Raw genomic sequence first — 17,152 nt, forward strand, 5'->3', positions numbered from 1 at the left:
TATTTCTCTGTAAAGTTATATCTAATGTTCAATACATAAACCGGTCTTACAATTTCATTGCCTTGATGACGTAGGCGTAAACCCTAAAACGATGTAAAAACAATTTAAACAAATGTTCAGCTTAAATAATACACAAGCTTTTACAAAGCGCTTTTATAAAATGATACAGCTTAACATTTCTGCCTTAAATCATCCAAAAATTGTCCCCACTCACTTCCATTGTAAGAACCTCACTGTAACCTTGATTTTACTTTCTTTAAATAAAATGAGGGATGAGTCAATTATATATATATATATATATATATATATATATATATATATATATATATATATATATATAATTGACTCTCGATCGCTTCTGATTGTATGAGAGATGTTCCATGAGCACTGATGGTCTGACACCATCAGCACTCCGACGCTTCACTGTGTATCAATCCGCTTGTGTTCATCATCCTAAACTAAAGTGTAAAAGCATAGCAAATGTGTTAAGAGTTACTGTTTGTCTGAGTTGCTCATGTTACAGTCTTAATACCTAGTAAGTAATGTGTAATAGGCCCACTAATGTAACATGTAATTACTGTATTTATTTTGTGCAACTGCTTGTAATTATATATTATTACTTTGAATAATTATAGCAACATGTGATATTTTTGGTTTAATTGCTTTCAAAAAAAAAAAAAAAAAAATATATATATATATATATATATATATATATATATTAATGTTTTTCACCAGACATAATACAATTACTACTACTACAAATAATGAGTTTATAATATAATAAAAAATATAATAATATTAATGAATAACTCAAACTTTCTTTTGTTCTTATTTCTCGTGGACTGGTCCAGTGCTCGGGCCTGCTGTGATCTGACATCTGGAACAAACCTCTGCAAATAGAGAAGTAGGTACCTCAGGAGTACCACAATCCATCGTTGAGCTCTAATATTACCAAAAAAGCTTTAAAATAAATCAAATCAAATAAAGATTTTTTAAAACCATCCATACATGTTTTATCAAGTTTAAACCTCACTCAAAGAAAGAGAACAGAATAGGCAATTATGACAAGTTTAATGGTGAGGCAGTATGTAACATAACCCATTATGACCCACATAAAGCAGAGACTTCACTCACTATGTGACTCAAAGTAGAGGTTCTGACCCAAGACCAACCTTATTTGCCCTTTCCTAACTGTAACTGCATGGCGAAAAACAAAACCGATCAGCACTCCAGCTGTGTGATTCTTTGAGAGTGCAGACCAGTATGGTCACAATGCCACCCCCAAAATTTTGCTACTAAAACAAAGAGACAGACACTCTTGTGCACAGACAAGATCCAGGAAAGACAAAATGTGCTAAGAGGCCACTTGAAAGAGATATATGAATTATTATATGCAAATTCTGCTTATATATTTTAGGTCCCCTTGGTTGGAACTGATTAGTAATCGCTGAAGGTAGGCTATTCCATAGGATTTTTCTTTAAATATATGTTTAAAACATTTTCATTCTATGTACAGAGAAATACTGTATATTTCTTGAGGAAGTAATGCTGAATTGTTGAGGAGTTTTGAGTGCTAACTGGCCAGCACTAGAAGTAAAGCTTCGGCATTTGAGCATAAGTTTGTTTTCATCTGAGACAATGTTTTGCTACAAAAGCAGGAGAATACAAAGCAGACACTCTACTGTATAAAGGCTCAGTTTCCATCCTCATTTTACCACTGAAAGAGTTTTCCCCATTTTACACAATAGTAAGCATGGAACATAAAAACAGTCTGCAAATTACATACATGAGACAACTTAAGTCAAACAGACAACATTTGTGGCTAACTATGGGTAACAAAAAATGAACTTCACAGTCATCTGTGACAAAATGTCTTTTGACATACTTTTAAAAGTCTCAAAGAGAGAGAGAGAAAAATCATTTCCAAAGTGTACGGAGGCTGATGATGGTGCTGACGTGCAGAACAGTAGTCCAATCACATCCTCTTGAGGTGACTGATCGCTACATGGATCATTCTACAGGGTAGTTTATCGCCATAGTCAGTGTGGTCACCGTCAAGTATGTTCACTCCATTTCACACTCACAAACGTTGTTACATTTTTTTCCCCCAGTTAGGGGTTGGGAGGAGATGATGGAGGAATGGGATTAGTGTGGAGAAGGTGCGTATCCTCAGGATTTGTTGTCGTCATACATGTCCAGTGACGCTTGGATATCAGGGAGCTCCATCTCGCAGATGACGCTGCGTAGAGACAAAGAACTCCGGTTGAAGAAATGACCACCTGAAGAAAAAATGAGAGACTGAGTTACAGTATGTCATGAAACAACAAAAAACAGTTTGTATATTGGAAATCATGCTTCTTTTAAAAAAAAAAAGTTTATTACAGATGTGAATAGGTGAAATGTACAACATGGGGACAGAAATGAGAATGATTCTGCTGAATGATAGAAATAGAAAATATATTGAATATTTAACATTTAAAAGGTTACTTTACCTACAAAAAAAATCTGTATTTTACCATGTAATAGACTTATTAGACCCAACTTACTAGATTAGACTTCAGGTCATTTAATTACAATAATGCTTCTCAGTGTAAATCAGTTCTTTATAAGTTTGTGTGCATACTTCTTGTTCTGTCAATATATAGCATACAACATTGCTTATATATATATATACACACACACAGTGCTGTGAAAAAGTATTTCTTCTGTTTTGTGTATATCTGATAATAAATTGTTTCCTAAATTCAAACAAAATCTAACATAAAACAAAGGCAATCTGAGTAAACACAAAATAGTTTCCAATACCAAATGGGCCTGTGTGAAAAAGTATTTGCCCCTTTAGTTAAAAAAATATTTTATTAAACTGCATTTATAATGGGGTTCAATTGGACTAGACACACTCAGGCCAGATTCAAATGAATCAGATTAACAACTAAATAGGTGTTCATCAAATTTACACCTCATTATAACCTTTTCAGCAGCATGAAGTTGGCTAAAAGGTTTCACCCAGTAGCACACTATGCCAAGGTCTAAAGAAATTCCAGAAATGATGAGGAAAGATGACTGAAATACATCAGCCTGGGAAGGGTATCAAAGCAATTTAAAAGACTCTGGGACGGCAAAAGAAATCAGGAAGGGGGCAAATACTTTTTCACAACACTGTGTGTATATACACAAAACACGATTTGAGTTATGGGGACACTAGAGCTGTCCTCATAAACCACATTTATAGCATAATAACCTTGTAATTACCAGTTTGTAACCAAAAAAATTCCTCGTATATCACACAAACAAATTCCAAAAAGCTGGGACTGTACGCAAAATGTCAACAAAAATTAAGTGATTTGTAAATGTACTTTGACTTCAAACAGTTTACAGAAAATGTACTTCATGTTTTACATAATCAACAGCATTGCTTATTTTAAATATTTGTTTTTTTTCTCTAAAATTGATAACTCATCTCTAAAAAGTTGATATGGGCAATTAGGACTAAATAATCAGACGTGTTAAAATAACAAGGTGATGTGAAACAGGTGATGATGTCAGGTAGTAGTGCTATAGTAAGCAGCCTCCAAAAAAAGCCTACTCCTTCAAGAGCAGGGGGCTTTTGATGGGTGGAGGCTCACCAATTTGCCAACAGATGTGACAGCAAATAATCCAGTGCTTTAAGAACAATGTTCCCCAAAGACAAATGGAGATTTAATTTTGTCAGTCGACTGTCCAAACTTTTTTGCCGTGTGTTGCAATATTGTAATTTTCAATGAGTGTATATCTTCAGAATAAATTAATAAAATAATTAAATTCACAAGTCAAAACATCAAATAATGTTTTCTTGTAGTGCTTTCAATATAATATAGGGAACATATTAATGACAAATCACTCCTATTTGTTCTTATTTGCATTTTACATCCGTTTTTGCAATTGAGGTTGTACCAAGTTGTGATTTTGTGATGTACATTTTATATTTTATTAAAAAATATTTTAGTTGTGTACAAATGTGTGCTGGTCTGACTGTATATTATTAGAGAGAATAAATACATTTTAGTATAGTTAAACAACAACAAAAATAACGACACCAAGAACGTACAAAAGATAAAGTATTAAACAATGCAACCTCTGCTGATTTACTTACAACACTGTTATGTCAGAACAGTTGTCTTTCAGGATTTTTCAATTTCATTTAAACGGTTTACAAGACAGAGACCTAATATGTTACCTTATAATATAATTCAGGAAATAAAGTCTGACCAAACATAGCACACGACATATAGTAATTCAATCCCAACCCCATGCTTTAATATAGGCTCACATGTGTTATTTCGAGAGCCCTTGACATGACTAAAGGCATTGTAGAATGAAACAGTGGCAGGAATATGGCACTGTGAAGGAAAACGTACAATTCAGCACAACACAGGTTTGCATAAAACACTTTAATTAAAGCACACACAAATGTATTTCAAAATGTAATTCACATTACAATGAAAGGAAAAATGCTGTATTTGGCAACTTAGGAAAAAGAAAATGGAAAGACATTTAATATTTACGTAAAAAAACACACCCAATCTAAACAAATACAAATAACTGAAAATGAGCTGATTAAATACAGCAATTAAGTAGTACAAGAAAATTGCTCATTGTCAATCTCACCAAGTGAAAAGCTGTGAACCCGTTCATATCTACAAAAGTGAAAATTAGCTCTACTAACACAGACAATTCATGTTTAAAAAGAAACTTGTGAATAAAATACAGATGTGATTTTAAATCAGGAGTCCAGAAAGCATCTTCATTCCAACTGCACGCTGAAAAGATGAAACATAAAATCTGGATTAACAAGCTATGTTGTAAGGCACAGGGGTAATTCATGGAAAATCAATATACAAATGTTTAAATAAAGAAATATTTAAACTGCATCTTAAGTTATCTGATTATACTTATAAGATGGATTTCACCTTTATTTCAGACTTTGCAGTTGTATAGTAATACGCTTGGTATTTACTTGTAGTGCTGTACACAGCATTACACTGCTGTGACAATTCATGCTCCATGTAATAACTCTATGCTACATTGTACTGTATTTCATGATACCTGCTGAAGATTTTAAGGAAGATGTTTGCTAACATTAGTTAACAACTTTAGCTAACATGAACTAACAAATGAACAATAATTGAACACCTCTAATTAATCTTGGTTAATGTTAATTGCAACATTTACTAATACTTTTTTTTTTTTTTTTTTAAGTTATGCGTTAACATTACTTAAGCCATTATGAACTAACAAAGAACAATTTAATAATAATAAAAAATAACTAAGATTAATAAATGCTGTACCATACTGCATTTACCAATGTTAACGAATGTAATGTTACTATAAATTGCAACCGCATAATATTTTTTTCCACTGCATTTCATAAGATAGTCCAACTATACTCACTCATATCTGTTTGTGCTGGAGGTGGCTCTGATAATCATGTAACAAAGTGTGAGAGCAGAAAGGACACCGAAGCTGGCAACAATAAACCACTCTTCTGTTAACAGAATAAAAGGGGGAGGGGTCATTTTGGTTGAAGGTGGGGCCAGGTTATCATCTGGACACAGAAAGCCAAGGAGAGCAGGAAACTGGAGGCAGGCTGAGGCGTACAGAAAAGAGAAAACTTCTCTTATCCATTGACCAGAAGAGGAAACATTTGGAAAGTGATGATCAAGACAGCACAAACAAGAGAGATACAACAAGAAAGTTAACTGAATGCAGCACATCCAAAGCACGGCATCAGATGCAGAATAAGCTATATGATTTAAAAGCAGCAACAATTTTGAATTTGTTTTACATTTTGTTTTAGAAGGACTGCTGTATAATTTTTTTTTTTTTTTACATTTATAAATAGTTAAAAATGTACAAGACAAAAGAATATGTAAAATTGTGAAATTATTTGTGTAAAAAAAAAAAAAATATTGCAGAAATGCTAAAGCAGAAACACTAGCTTTGGGCTCTTTAACATGATTCATCACTACAGTATAAACATTAGCAGAGAAGAGGGGTTAACATTGCTGAACAAAATATAAATACATGGTAAAAATACAAATGTTTGGCAAATAATAACAACAACAACAACAATACAGTTGACACTGCTTATTGTAATTACATTTAAACCTTTTTTTTTTACAATTCCTGACATAGTGATGGCATTAGGAGATGTCTATTGCCCTCTTTACATTAGCAAGAAAGAGAGAGAGGGAATCACCAAAATGTTTGGATTGAATTTAGCTACATATATGAATATAATTTATTCATATCTATCCATCCATCCATCTGTATATCTGCTCACTGTATACAAAATGCACTAGCCATGTCTGGAACTTCAATAATGAAACATTTGGACCTTTATTGGAATGACTGTTCATTGAGTTGCCAATGATGAACATGATGTTTAAAATAAGAGAATAGAAACAATATAATATCCAGTCATTTATTCTGACTTTCTCTCTCTCTCTCTCTCTCTCTCTCTCTCTCTCTCTCTCTCTCTCTCTCTCTCTCTCTACCACACACACACACACACGTACACACTCTTTTCATAAGGTTGACCAGCTATATGACCTATGTTGCACAAATGCTTGTTTTCCCCATTCTATATGTAGCACTTGATATAAAACTAAAATAAAAACTAAATGTAATGAAAAACTAAAACTATCAAATATTTAAAAACGAACTAACAGAAGAAAGAACTAACAAAGAAAAATGAAAACTAAACTAAAAGGGAGCAAAACTATTTACAACGGAATAGAAATAATAATTTTTTTTTGTTTTTAAACTATTATAACCTTGGCTTTCAGAAGCTTCACACAATATGTAGCTGGAATTTTGGCCCATTCCTCCAGACAGAACTGGTGTAACGGAGTCAAGTTTGTAGACCTTGTTCGAACACGCTTTTTCAGTTCTGCCAACAAATTTTCTATCGGATAGAGGTCAGGGCTTTGTGATGGTCACTCCAATACTTTGTTGTCCTTAAGCCATTTTGCCACAACTTTGGAGGTATGCTTGGGGTAATTGTCCATTTCGAAGACCCATTTGCGACCGACCTTTAACTTCCTGGCTGATGTCTGGAGATGTCGCTTCAATATCTCCACACAATTTTCCTTCCTCATGATGCAATCTATTTTGTGAAGTGCACCAGACCCTGCTGCAGCAAAGCACCCCCACAACATGATGCTGCCTCCTCCATGCTTCACAGTTGGGATGGTGTTCTTCAGCTTGCAAGCCTCACCCTTTTTCCTCCAAACATAACAATGGTTATTTATTATGGCCAAATCATCAGACAAGAGGACATTTCTATAAAAAGTAAGCTCTTTGTCTCCATGTGCACTTACAAACTGTAGTCTGGCTTTTTCATGGTAGTTTTAGTGCAGTGGCTTCTTCCTTACTGAACAGCCTTTCATGTTATATCGATATAGGACTCGTTTTACTGTGGATATATATATTTGTTTACCTGTTTCCTCTAACATCTTCACAAGGTCCTTTGCAGTTGTTCTGGGATTGATTTGCACTTTTCGTACCAAACTATGTTCATGTCTTGGAGACAGAATACATCTCCTTCCTGAGCGGTATGATGGCTGCATGGTCTCATGGTGTTTATAATTGTATACTATTGTTTGTACATATGACTGTGGTACCTTCGGGCATTTGGAAATTGCTCCCAAGGATGAACTAGACTTGTTTAGGTCCACACATTTTTCTTTAGGTCATTTTGAGGCTGATTTCTTTTAATTTTCCCATGATATCAAGCAAAGAGGCACTAAGTTTGAAGGTAGGCCTTACAATACATAGAATTTTCCAAGCTTCTTAAAGGCACAGTTAACTTAGTGTATGTATACTTCTGACCCACTGGAATTGTGATATAGTCGATTCAAAGTGAAACAATCTGTCTGTAAATAATTGTTGGGAAAATTACTTGTACTTCTGTAAGCATACGTTAGTGATAACAGAGAACACCTCACATGGTATCATACATTATATTACCTCACATTTCTTCACACTTTTTCTTCATCATTTGTGTTTATCAGTTGTTGCTATCCATATCATTTAATTTAAGAATTGGCACAACCTAGGACACACTACACAATTAAATGAATTCAGAGAGCAGTCTAAGGAGAGAGGAACAATGTGTTATTTAAAGCAAGCTGGAGCAATGTTGAGTCACAGGATTGGGAAGAGTTTGCTCACACAGATGCTGCTGACATCTAAAACTATATCTGATCCACTCCCAGGTGAGAGGACAATGAACAAATCAGACAAACGGTTTTATTTTGGGTAAACCTGTAAACCAGTAAAACTAAAATGCAGCATGGAAATCGGCTGAAGTCATTTGAGATGATGGGGTGCATTGTAGCTGATGCAATCTTATGCAATATTTGCACTACATTTTGGTCCTAAATTCTTACACTTTTCATGCTTCATTTTAAAGGAACACTTCACCCAAAAATGACAATCCTGTCATTTACATAGTCTTGAACAACTCATGTATGGCAGCCCAGGAGTTCTTTTTCATATAATAAAATGCAACAATAAAATAGCACTTTAACAAGTAATTTTAAATGCACCTTTTAAATTTGGCAAATGCTTATCTTCATCCATTTGCCATTGGCTTTTCTTTTTACTATGGCTTTTCTGTTTTCTTTTTACATTTGCCAATACATTTTTTTTTTTATCCATTTGACAAATTGAGTTTAAAAATGCCATTGGACTGTTGACTCATGGGAGCAACAAATTAAATTTCGATGCATTTTTAGGACACATCCCCTCTCCCACCTGCCACTCGAAGTAGATGTCAGCAGGTATATGAAGCCCGTGCAAAAGAAATGAGCCTCGTTACCGCTACTGTTAAATGCAGAGCACAGCCATCAACAGAACAGAACAAGCTCCCTGACGCATGCCCTGGACTGAAAGCAGGCACCGCCATGTCCCTCGCTCATATCCAACCTGAAGCAAACGCTTCACTGCGATACCTTCATAGCCGCTACGATCAAGTGGTGACAGTGGTGACCATTTTCAGTTATAACACATTCCTCTTAAGACATTTTATGTCCAACCTTTAAATATTTTAAGTTCATTTTTATTAAAATAACTGCCTGAGAGTGATCGGAAAATGACGGTCAGCTGAGGATACACAGAAGGCAGGCGAGCACACTTAACAGCTTAACCTACTGTTGTGATTTACTAGTTGTCAAGCATTTAAAAAATCATTGGTCTCTTTAGAATGATAATAAAAATAAGAAAAACTGCATTTTCCACATCAACCTCTGTGCATGACTGTTTATAATAATGCAAATAAACTCTGTGCTTCATATTCTTCCTTAAGATGCTTATTGACTAACAGTGGCTATTCACACAATTTTATGTAAATTGAAATGAAAGTGCTTTGTGAATTATTGCTACTTTTATCACATACCTCCAACAAACTGTATGGGTCAGAGGGCTTGTTCTGTCACTGGGCATTAAACAGCAGCGGTAACAAGGCACCATTAACCTCTGGTTCGCTTCACGTTCATTTATTTTGTGTGGGCTTCATATTGAACATGTAAACTTCTCATGAACAAACAAGAGCCATCCAATGATGGGCTGTCTTACATCTACTTCGAGAGGCACGTGGGAGTGTGTGTCTTAAAACTGAGATGAAATTTCATTGGTTGCTCACACGAGTCAACTCTCCAATGACATTTTTAAACTTGATAGTCAAATGAAGAAAGAAAAGAAATTGGCAAAATGGAAAAAGAAGAGCTAAAGTAAAACGAAAAGACTGGAAAATGAATAAATAAAAGTATTTGCCATTTGCTTTTTAAAATGGTGCATTTAAAAACTACTTATTGAGGGATTGGGAAGCTCAGCTAGTATTGATGCTGACTAACACCCCTAGAGTGACAAGTTCAAATCCAGGGCATGCTGAGTGACTCCAGCTAGGTCTTCTAAGCGACCAAATTGGCCCGGTTGCTAGGGAGGGTAGAGTCACATGGGGTAACATCCTCGTGGTCGCGATTAGGGCTTCTCTCTCTAGAAGACATACTAAGTAGTGAGAATAGGGTATTCCAAATTGGGAGAAAAGGGGACATATACACACACATATATATATATATATATATATATATATATATATATATATATATATATATATATATATATATATATGTGTGTGTTTGTCCATAAATAAATTGGTTTATTTATCCTAGTTTTTTATTTTCAAATTAATAGATTGATAATTGTTTTTCTTCACTTTTTTAATTGGCACTCCAGGGCTTCCATACTCATTTTGCTCCAAACCCATTTAAATATTTGTTTTATATGTGGAACACAATCATAAATGTTAGACGGAATTGACAGCCTCAGTCACCATTCGCTTTCAGTGTATGGCAAAAAGCTGAAATGAAAGTGAATGGTGACTCACCGTTACACAAGTTACACTCACCATAACTTCTTTGAGATCCACAGAAAACAGAAAGTCATACGGGTTTGAAACAACACGAGGAGAAAATGTTAATTTATATCTGACCTATGCCTTTATGGGGATCTGTAACAGTAAAAATATTTGCCATTACAAAAATTATAAAATAAGTGAAACTGAAGTGCTTTGCATTTACAATATGCACTTATTGTTTATATTTTGTGTAAGTATGGTACGCAGAAGATACACAAGCATACAAGCCTTGATTGCGAGAGACAGCTTAGTTAATTTGGAGCGTTCACAGTGTGCTGTATTTAAGCATTTCATGACATTTTTATATTCAATTAAGATACGTTAATGTGAAAGGCAATAAGTGATTGGAACTTAAAGTACACAATAATCATGGTCAATTCAAATAACCACAAATAGATAAAGTGATTTCAATCAAGTATTACAATCAAGCAATTATGTAATAATCATGACAGGCTTACAGTGGAACAGGTTATTAGAGGGGATACAAAATGAACTGTTTTTGAACACACACATGCACACAGTGACTTGAGAATCTAGAACCAAAAGGTATATTTTGGTAAAGTGCAGGACACACTGCAGTTCAGCACAGACACCTCAGCCTGCTCACATCACAGAGCTCAGCCAACAGGAGGACGAAGTTTATGACTCAGAGCAAACAGATGTCCCTGACCAAGAGGTGGAGAGATGTAGTCAGTGCATAAAGGTAAGAAAAGTTAACCCCCCGCTATGGAGGAAATGAAGGGCAGAAAGAGGATGTAACCGAGGTGAGGAAAGATAAGGTGACACAGATAAAGAATTAAAAGAGCATCCAAATGAAGACAGACAATATTTATAGAGTATGAGCCCTGTTCTTACTAGTGACAGCGATGTTGATCTCTCCAGAGCGGGGGATGAGCTCTTCATCAGAGGGGAGCTGGGAGGAACTGGAGTGGCGTAAGGGTTCCAGACTGATGCTGGTGTCTGAGGACAGGTCCATCAGCGCCGTCCTCTGGCTGGCGGTCTGACTGCGGGACATTCGCTCCATGTCAAAAGCCAAGTTGTCCACGCAAGGCAGGTTGGGCTGCAAATACATGCACGTCAAGCTAAAATTATACTGTTAATTACAGAAACTGTTTGTCATTACCACAAATGCCCTGAAATCTAAATAGTTTTTGAGATTTCAGTTGAGTTATGATCAGAAATTTTTTAAATGTTTAGAAATTGTTCAATTTGTTAAAATTTCTTGCTATTGTCAAAAAAATCTTGGAAAGGCATTTAATTTCAGCCACTACCTAAAAATATAAATCCAACAGTATATCAATTGTTGCATTGACATGTCCACCAGAGGGAGGCATCAGATCATAACGATGCCTTCAAGAGGAAAAATATCACTTGCTCTTATTTCAGATCTGTGTGCCTGTTGTTTTTGTGCTAAATTTAAGTGTGTGTGTATACTTTGGGGACTATTTACGTAAAATTAGACAAAACTTCACTTAGGGGATGTTCTCCAAGGTAAAAATTATGTATTACGTTTTTGTTTCCCCCCTAAAAGATAAAAAAATGTTAGGGGTACAGTTAGGGTATGGGTTAGTCTGGAGTAACTATAATAAGCTGTCAGAGCGAGAGTGAGACAACGAGACCCAAGAGCAGAGGAACAGTTCAAAGGATTTATTCACAATAAATATCAACTTCAACTGTGCTGGCTAAGTATGAAGATCCCGGCACCGGCTGTAGTAGCAGGAGAGAAGTTCGTGGGTGCGTGCACGCCATGGCCACGAAGTGGCCAGAGATGACGAATACTCCATTGAAGAAGGATTGACACAAAAGCAATCTCTCTCCCGACACGCAGACAGAGACAAGGAATCCTCCATAGAGGATAAGCTGCCACTCGGCAATCTGGAAGGCAACCACTCTCCCGACACGCGGGCAGAGACGAGAACCCAAACAGATACATGAGAAAGGATCAACTAGGTAGAGATAGTGAGGTAAGTACTTCACATCAAACAGCTTTCAATTATGATAATGCACAACATACTACAGACTACTTTACAAATACATTCAACAATCAAGGGAGTGACGCCGTGGTAAAAAAAAGGTGTAGGCGCTGGTCGGAGCAGGAGAATGGCCACCGTGGCAGTAGACGCTGGCTGCGATAGGGCAACGGCCTCCACAGCAGTGAGCACTGGCAGCTGCAACTGGAGAGTGGCCTCCATGTCCATGGGCACCGACAGAGACTGGGGAATGGCCTCCATGACCAAGAGTGCTGGAAGACACTGGGGAATGGCCTCCATAGCCGTGAGCACCGACAGAGACTGAGGAGTGGCCTCCATGGCCATGAGCCCCAACAGAGAGTGGCGAACAGCCTCCGTGGCTGTGAGGACTGACATGGACAGGGGAACATCCTCCATGGCTGAGAGCACATGCAGTGACATGGAAATGACCTCCGTGTTCGTGGGCACCAACAGAGACAGGGAAACAGACTCCGTGGCTGTGAGCACAGGTAGTGACAGGAGAAAACATTCCGTGGCTATGAGCACAGATTGTAACAGGTGAACGGCCTCCGTGGCCATGGATGCTGGTAGCGGCAGGGGAACAGCCTTCGTGGCCATGGACACTGGCAGAGGATGGGGAACAGGCACCCAGCTCCACCTCTTCTCCCTCCAGGTGGTGACAGGTTCGTCAAACTGGACAATTCGACCTTACCACTTTGAGACTACGTCGACATCCATAACGTTCCCTTTGGCTCCGGAATCCCCCAATGCAGAAACAGCGTGACTGGCTGATCCACTCTGCAGCAGGGCTAGATTAAGCGTTCGGCATAGCTCCGTGGTGAATGCTAGGGACGACGTGCCACAGGGAAGTCCATTGTCCCACACGGCTGTTCCCCAAACAGCGGCCCTTTCACAGTGAGGAGCGTGATGACGTATGCCACATTCATCGACTCTGAAGGGAAAGTAGAGGGGTGCATTGAGAAGAACACGGAGTATTGTTTAAGGAAGGTGCAACAAGAGTCCGCCTCACCTGAGAACAGGGCTGGAGGATTAGGGCAGGGCTCAAATTGTCCAGAAACGTGGGGAATCGCCGGAGCCAGTGAGGGCGCTTTCTGGGTGAGGCCGGTATCAGGAGATTGGCGGAGTTGTTGGATGACTGAGGTGAGCTCAGCGAACTGCAACAAAATCATCTCCAGAGCCTGATTATTAACAGAAATTTGATCCTGTTGACGTCCTAGTAAAGCTCCAAGCTCAGACAGGGCGGAGCGAAGAGTAGATTCCTAAGCTGGGAGCAAAGAGTAGATTCCTAAGCTGGGTCCATCATGGCTGGATTGTTCTTTCAGAGAGTGAGACAACGAGACGCGAGAGCAGAGGAACATTTCAAAGGATATATTCACAATAAATATCAACATCAACTGTGCTGGCGAAGTATAAAGATCCCACCACTGGCTGCAGTAGCAGGGGTAGAGAAGTTTGTGGGTGCGTGCGCGCCATGGCAATGCAGTGGGCAGAGACGAGGGATCCTCAATTGAAGATAAACTGACATTCATCAAACTGGAAGGCAATCACTCTCCCGACACATGGGCAGAGATGAGGAATCCTCCACAGAAGACAAGCAGATACTCAGCAAACTGGAAGGCAACCACTCTCCCGACACGGGCAGAGACAGACAACCAAACAGATACACAAGACAGGACCAACTAGGCAGAGAGAGTGAGGTAAGTACTGATGATACCACAAAATATACAAAAGACTACATACAACTACATTCAACAATACAGCAATGACAATGACACAACAAAGGCTTTAAATGAACAGGGAATCAGCAGGGACACAGGTGCTGCTAGTATGTTAATTAGCGGCATGATCAGCATTCCCATGGGAACAATCAATGTTCCCATGGAAACACTGATCACAAACAAACAGAACACGAGTGTCCAGATCCCGACACAGACTGAAACCGAACCAGAGAGGAACCATGCTCCGGACACAAACAAACCAACCGACGAGCGCCGGACCCATGCGCTCACACAAAGAATGTACATGAAACACAAGACATGGGATGATGATGTCACGGTGATGATGACCTAACCCCTACCTGGCAAAGTGACAGGACCATTGACAAAAACAATACAAGTCTAAATGGTGTGTCCCCATTTACATAGCTAGATAAAAGTGTGTGTACTAGCTAGAGATTGGGGACAATCTAAAATTTAGCTAAATTGAACAGACCCTCCCATTAGGGACATTTTGGGATGCCCTCCTTTGCAAAATCGATGCATATATAAATTAAATAATGTTTTTATAAATTCTAATGATATAGAATATTTTATAAAAGTTTTCAGTTACGGTTAGGTTTAGGTCATGGGTTAGCATGGCTGGACTGTTAATCTGGCATACCGGGTATTTTCCCGGAGGGCCGATGCACTATGGGGCCGATCAGGGGCAGACTGTCCATAGTGAGAACCAAGTGGGCCGGTGGGTCGGCCGCGAAAAGTGACGAACGGGCCATGATAAGCTTAAATGAACCGCCGTGTTATGCATGTAAAACCCCAGGCCGATTTATCGTCCTAGTCCAGCCCTGTGGGTTAGGGTTAATTTATAGTTGTTAGTAGTAGTTAACTTTATATAAAACAATACAAGTCTATGTAATGTCCTCATTTAGATAGCTGAGCAAATGTGTGTACGTGTGTGTGTACCCACCATAACTCCCAGGGCTTTGAGGATGTTGAGTTTACACATAGGGCAGGTGCAGTGCTCATTTAGCCAAGGGTCCACACACATTTTATGGAAGACATGCCTGGAGAGAGAGGGAGGAAGGGAGGGAGGGAGTGGGAGAGAGAGAGGACATTTATTAGTGTCATAAATAAAGCAACAATTAAATCATTTGATCACTCGTTGTTGCATAAATCCACCTAAACAAAGATAAACATCTTTATAATGTTTCATAGTGTGGTACATAAAGCTGAAGCCACATTCAAAATGCAGGATTAAAAAAAAATGTAAACCTGGAAATAAAGGTTTAGGATTTTTCAAATGTAAAACATTGAAACACATGACATAAATAAATAAAAACATATTTAAAATGTTGCATTATTTCTAGGTTACTAATCATATAGGATTTTTGACATTTGTGACATCCTACCTAACCTTTGAAAAAAAAATGTCAGATTTCCTTGCTTACATTAAAGCACACAGGATGATCTCTGGAACATCTAATTTTACTCTAAAATAACAAATATCATCAGGATCTGCACAAACCTGTGAAGTCCATGCTGTCATTAAAGCAAAAGGGGGACATAATAAATACTAAAAAAAAAAAGTTTTATGACAAAAATGCTAAATTAAAGCATTTCCACAAGCAGCTTCACACCCTGTCTACACCAGACGAGAGCATGTGGCACGCCATGACGCAGCAAAACAAATCCCTCTCAATATAATTAATGATGCGCTCTACACGGGATGTGAAAGTCTTATCACACTGCGCCAACAGTAAACAGCTATTTAGCACTGCATACGCTGGTGCTATGCTCATGCCAACAAGACAAATAAACAGTTTTGAACATTCGTATCGATGCATCCAGGGTTAACGGCCTCAAACCGTTGTGGTGCGACATGACATCGCTTGTGTACGGTGTAGACAGGGTGTCAGCCTTTTGGGCTCCAATATATACAGTATGTGCTTAAAACAAATCTTTCTGTATATATTAAAATTAATATGAAAAATATTTTTCCTGTCAAATGAATGCCAAATCATGACACGCTGCATCATGTCACTGATTTCAGCAAAATTCTTCACAGCAACAATGAATATTTGAAACTGCGTTAAGAGCACTGGTGTAAAGAAGCACATTACATGTAAAAACACATAACAAATTTATGTTACAACTAGAGAGTAGAAAGTGAGAGGCAGATTAAAGCAAGAAGCTGGTGGGCTTCAAAGGTGCAACAAAAGCTTTTTACAGAGCGCTTTTGAGTCTCTTCTCCTCTTCCTCATATCCGGCTACCGCACAATCCGAGCTGTGTTCGTTGCAGACCCTGGGCTCTAGCAACGGAAACCCTCTTCATAAGGGAGTTTCTCTGCACAAGCCAGCCATTGTGGCTATTGCTAGAGACAGGGCGGCCATTGTGGCTCTGAAGATGGTGTAGAATATATCACTGCATTGGCCGGTCAGATATGCAGTGTAGGAGTTTCTTTAACATGAGCAGCCTCGATAGATTTTGAAAAACACCCAATGCATATGCCAGTTAATTGAGTATTTCATAAGAGCGAACAGGAGTGAAGCCAGCTACGGGACGTTTCAGAAATGTTTTTAATACAGTACAAACAGAACTACTGGGCAGGAGAGTTCTTGGAGTACAGCTGCAGCAATGCATATAAGAAGGATTATCTAAGGATGTCAAATAATGCTAAGTGCCTCTGACACAGTGATTTGTGGGGCAAAGAGGACGCAATGCTGCTACAATGACCCTGTATTGAGGCAGCATGCAGACAAATTCCAACATAGCTTTATTTTGCTTTGATGAAGAACACACACATACACGGGGTCAAATTAATTAATGATGAGGGTGCTCCCAACACAAAAGGTTACTAAAGAGATGCATGCCATAAAAGTGGACAGACTATGTATTATTTTACGGTAACTATGCAAGTCAGCTCTAGTGCAAACATGTGCATCCAGTGTACAATAAACAGTTACCCACAATGCCATGAAGTGAGGGG

At 38.1% G+C, this 17,152-nt stretch overlaps 1 protein-coding gene across 3 annotated transcripts in view; it reads right to left on the reverse strand.

The window, feature by feature from the left end:
- Nucleotides 1-1,060: 1,060 nt before the first annotated feature.
- The window catches only part of rnf130 (ring finger protein 130), a 99,163-nt gene continuing 83,071 nt past the window's right edge, over nt 1,061-17,152 (reverse strand). Inside the window, exons 7-10 of one of the 3 annotated variants that reach the window (XM_052089349.1) lie at nt 15,133-15,229; nt 11,315-11,519; nt 5,431-5,524; nt 4,640-4,799 (exon numbers count right to left, since the gene is read on the reverse strand). In XM_052089349.1, the coding sequence (XP_051945309.1) occupies nt 4,784-4,799; nt 5,431-5,524; nt 11,315-11,519; nt 15,133-15,229 (412 nt within the window). In that variant the 3' untranslated portion in view covers nt 4,640-4,783. Of the gene's footprint in view, nt 2,280-4,160; nt 4,800-5,430; nt 5,525-11,314; nt 11,520-15,132; nt 15,230-17,152 lie in introns of those variants that run through there. The other 2 variants (XM_052089350.1, XM_052089348.1) reach the window with 2 other exon arrangements.

This window comes from Xyrauchen texanus, chromosome 23 (assembly GCF_025860055.1).
Source record: "Xyrauchen texanus isolate HMW12.3.18 chromosome 23, RBS_HiC_50CHRs, whole genome shotgun sequence".
Lineage (NCBI taxonomy): Eukaryota > Metazoa > Chordata > Actinopteri > Cypriniformes > Catostomidae > Xyrauchen > Xyrauchen texanus.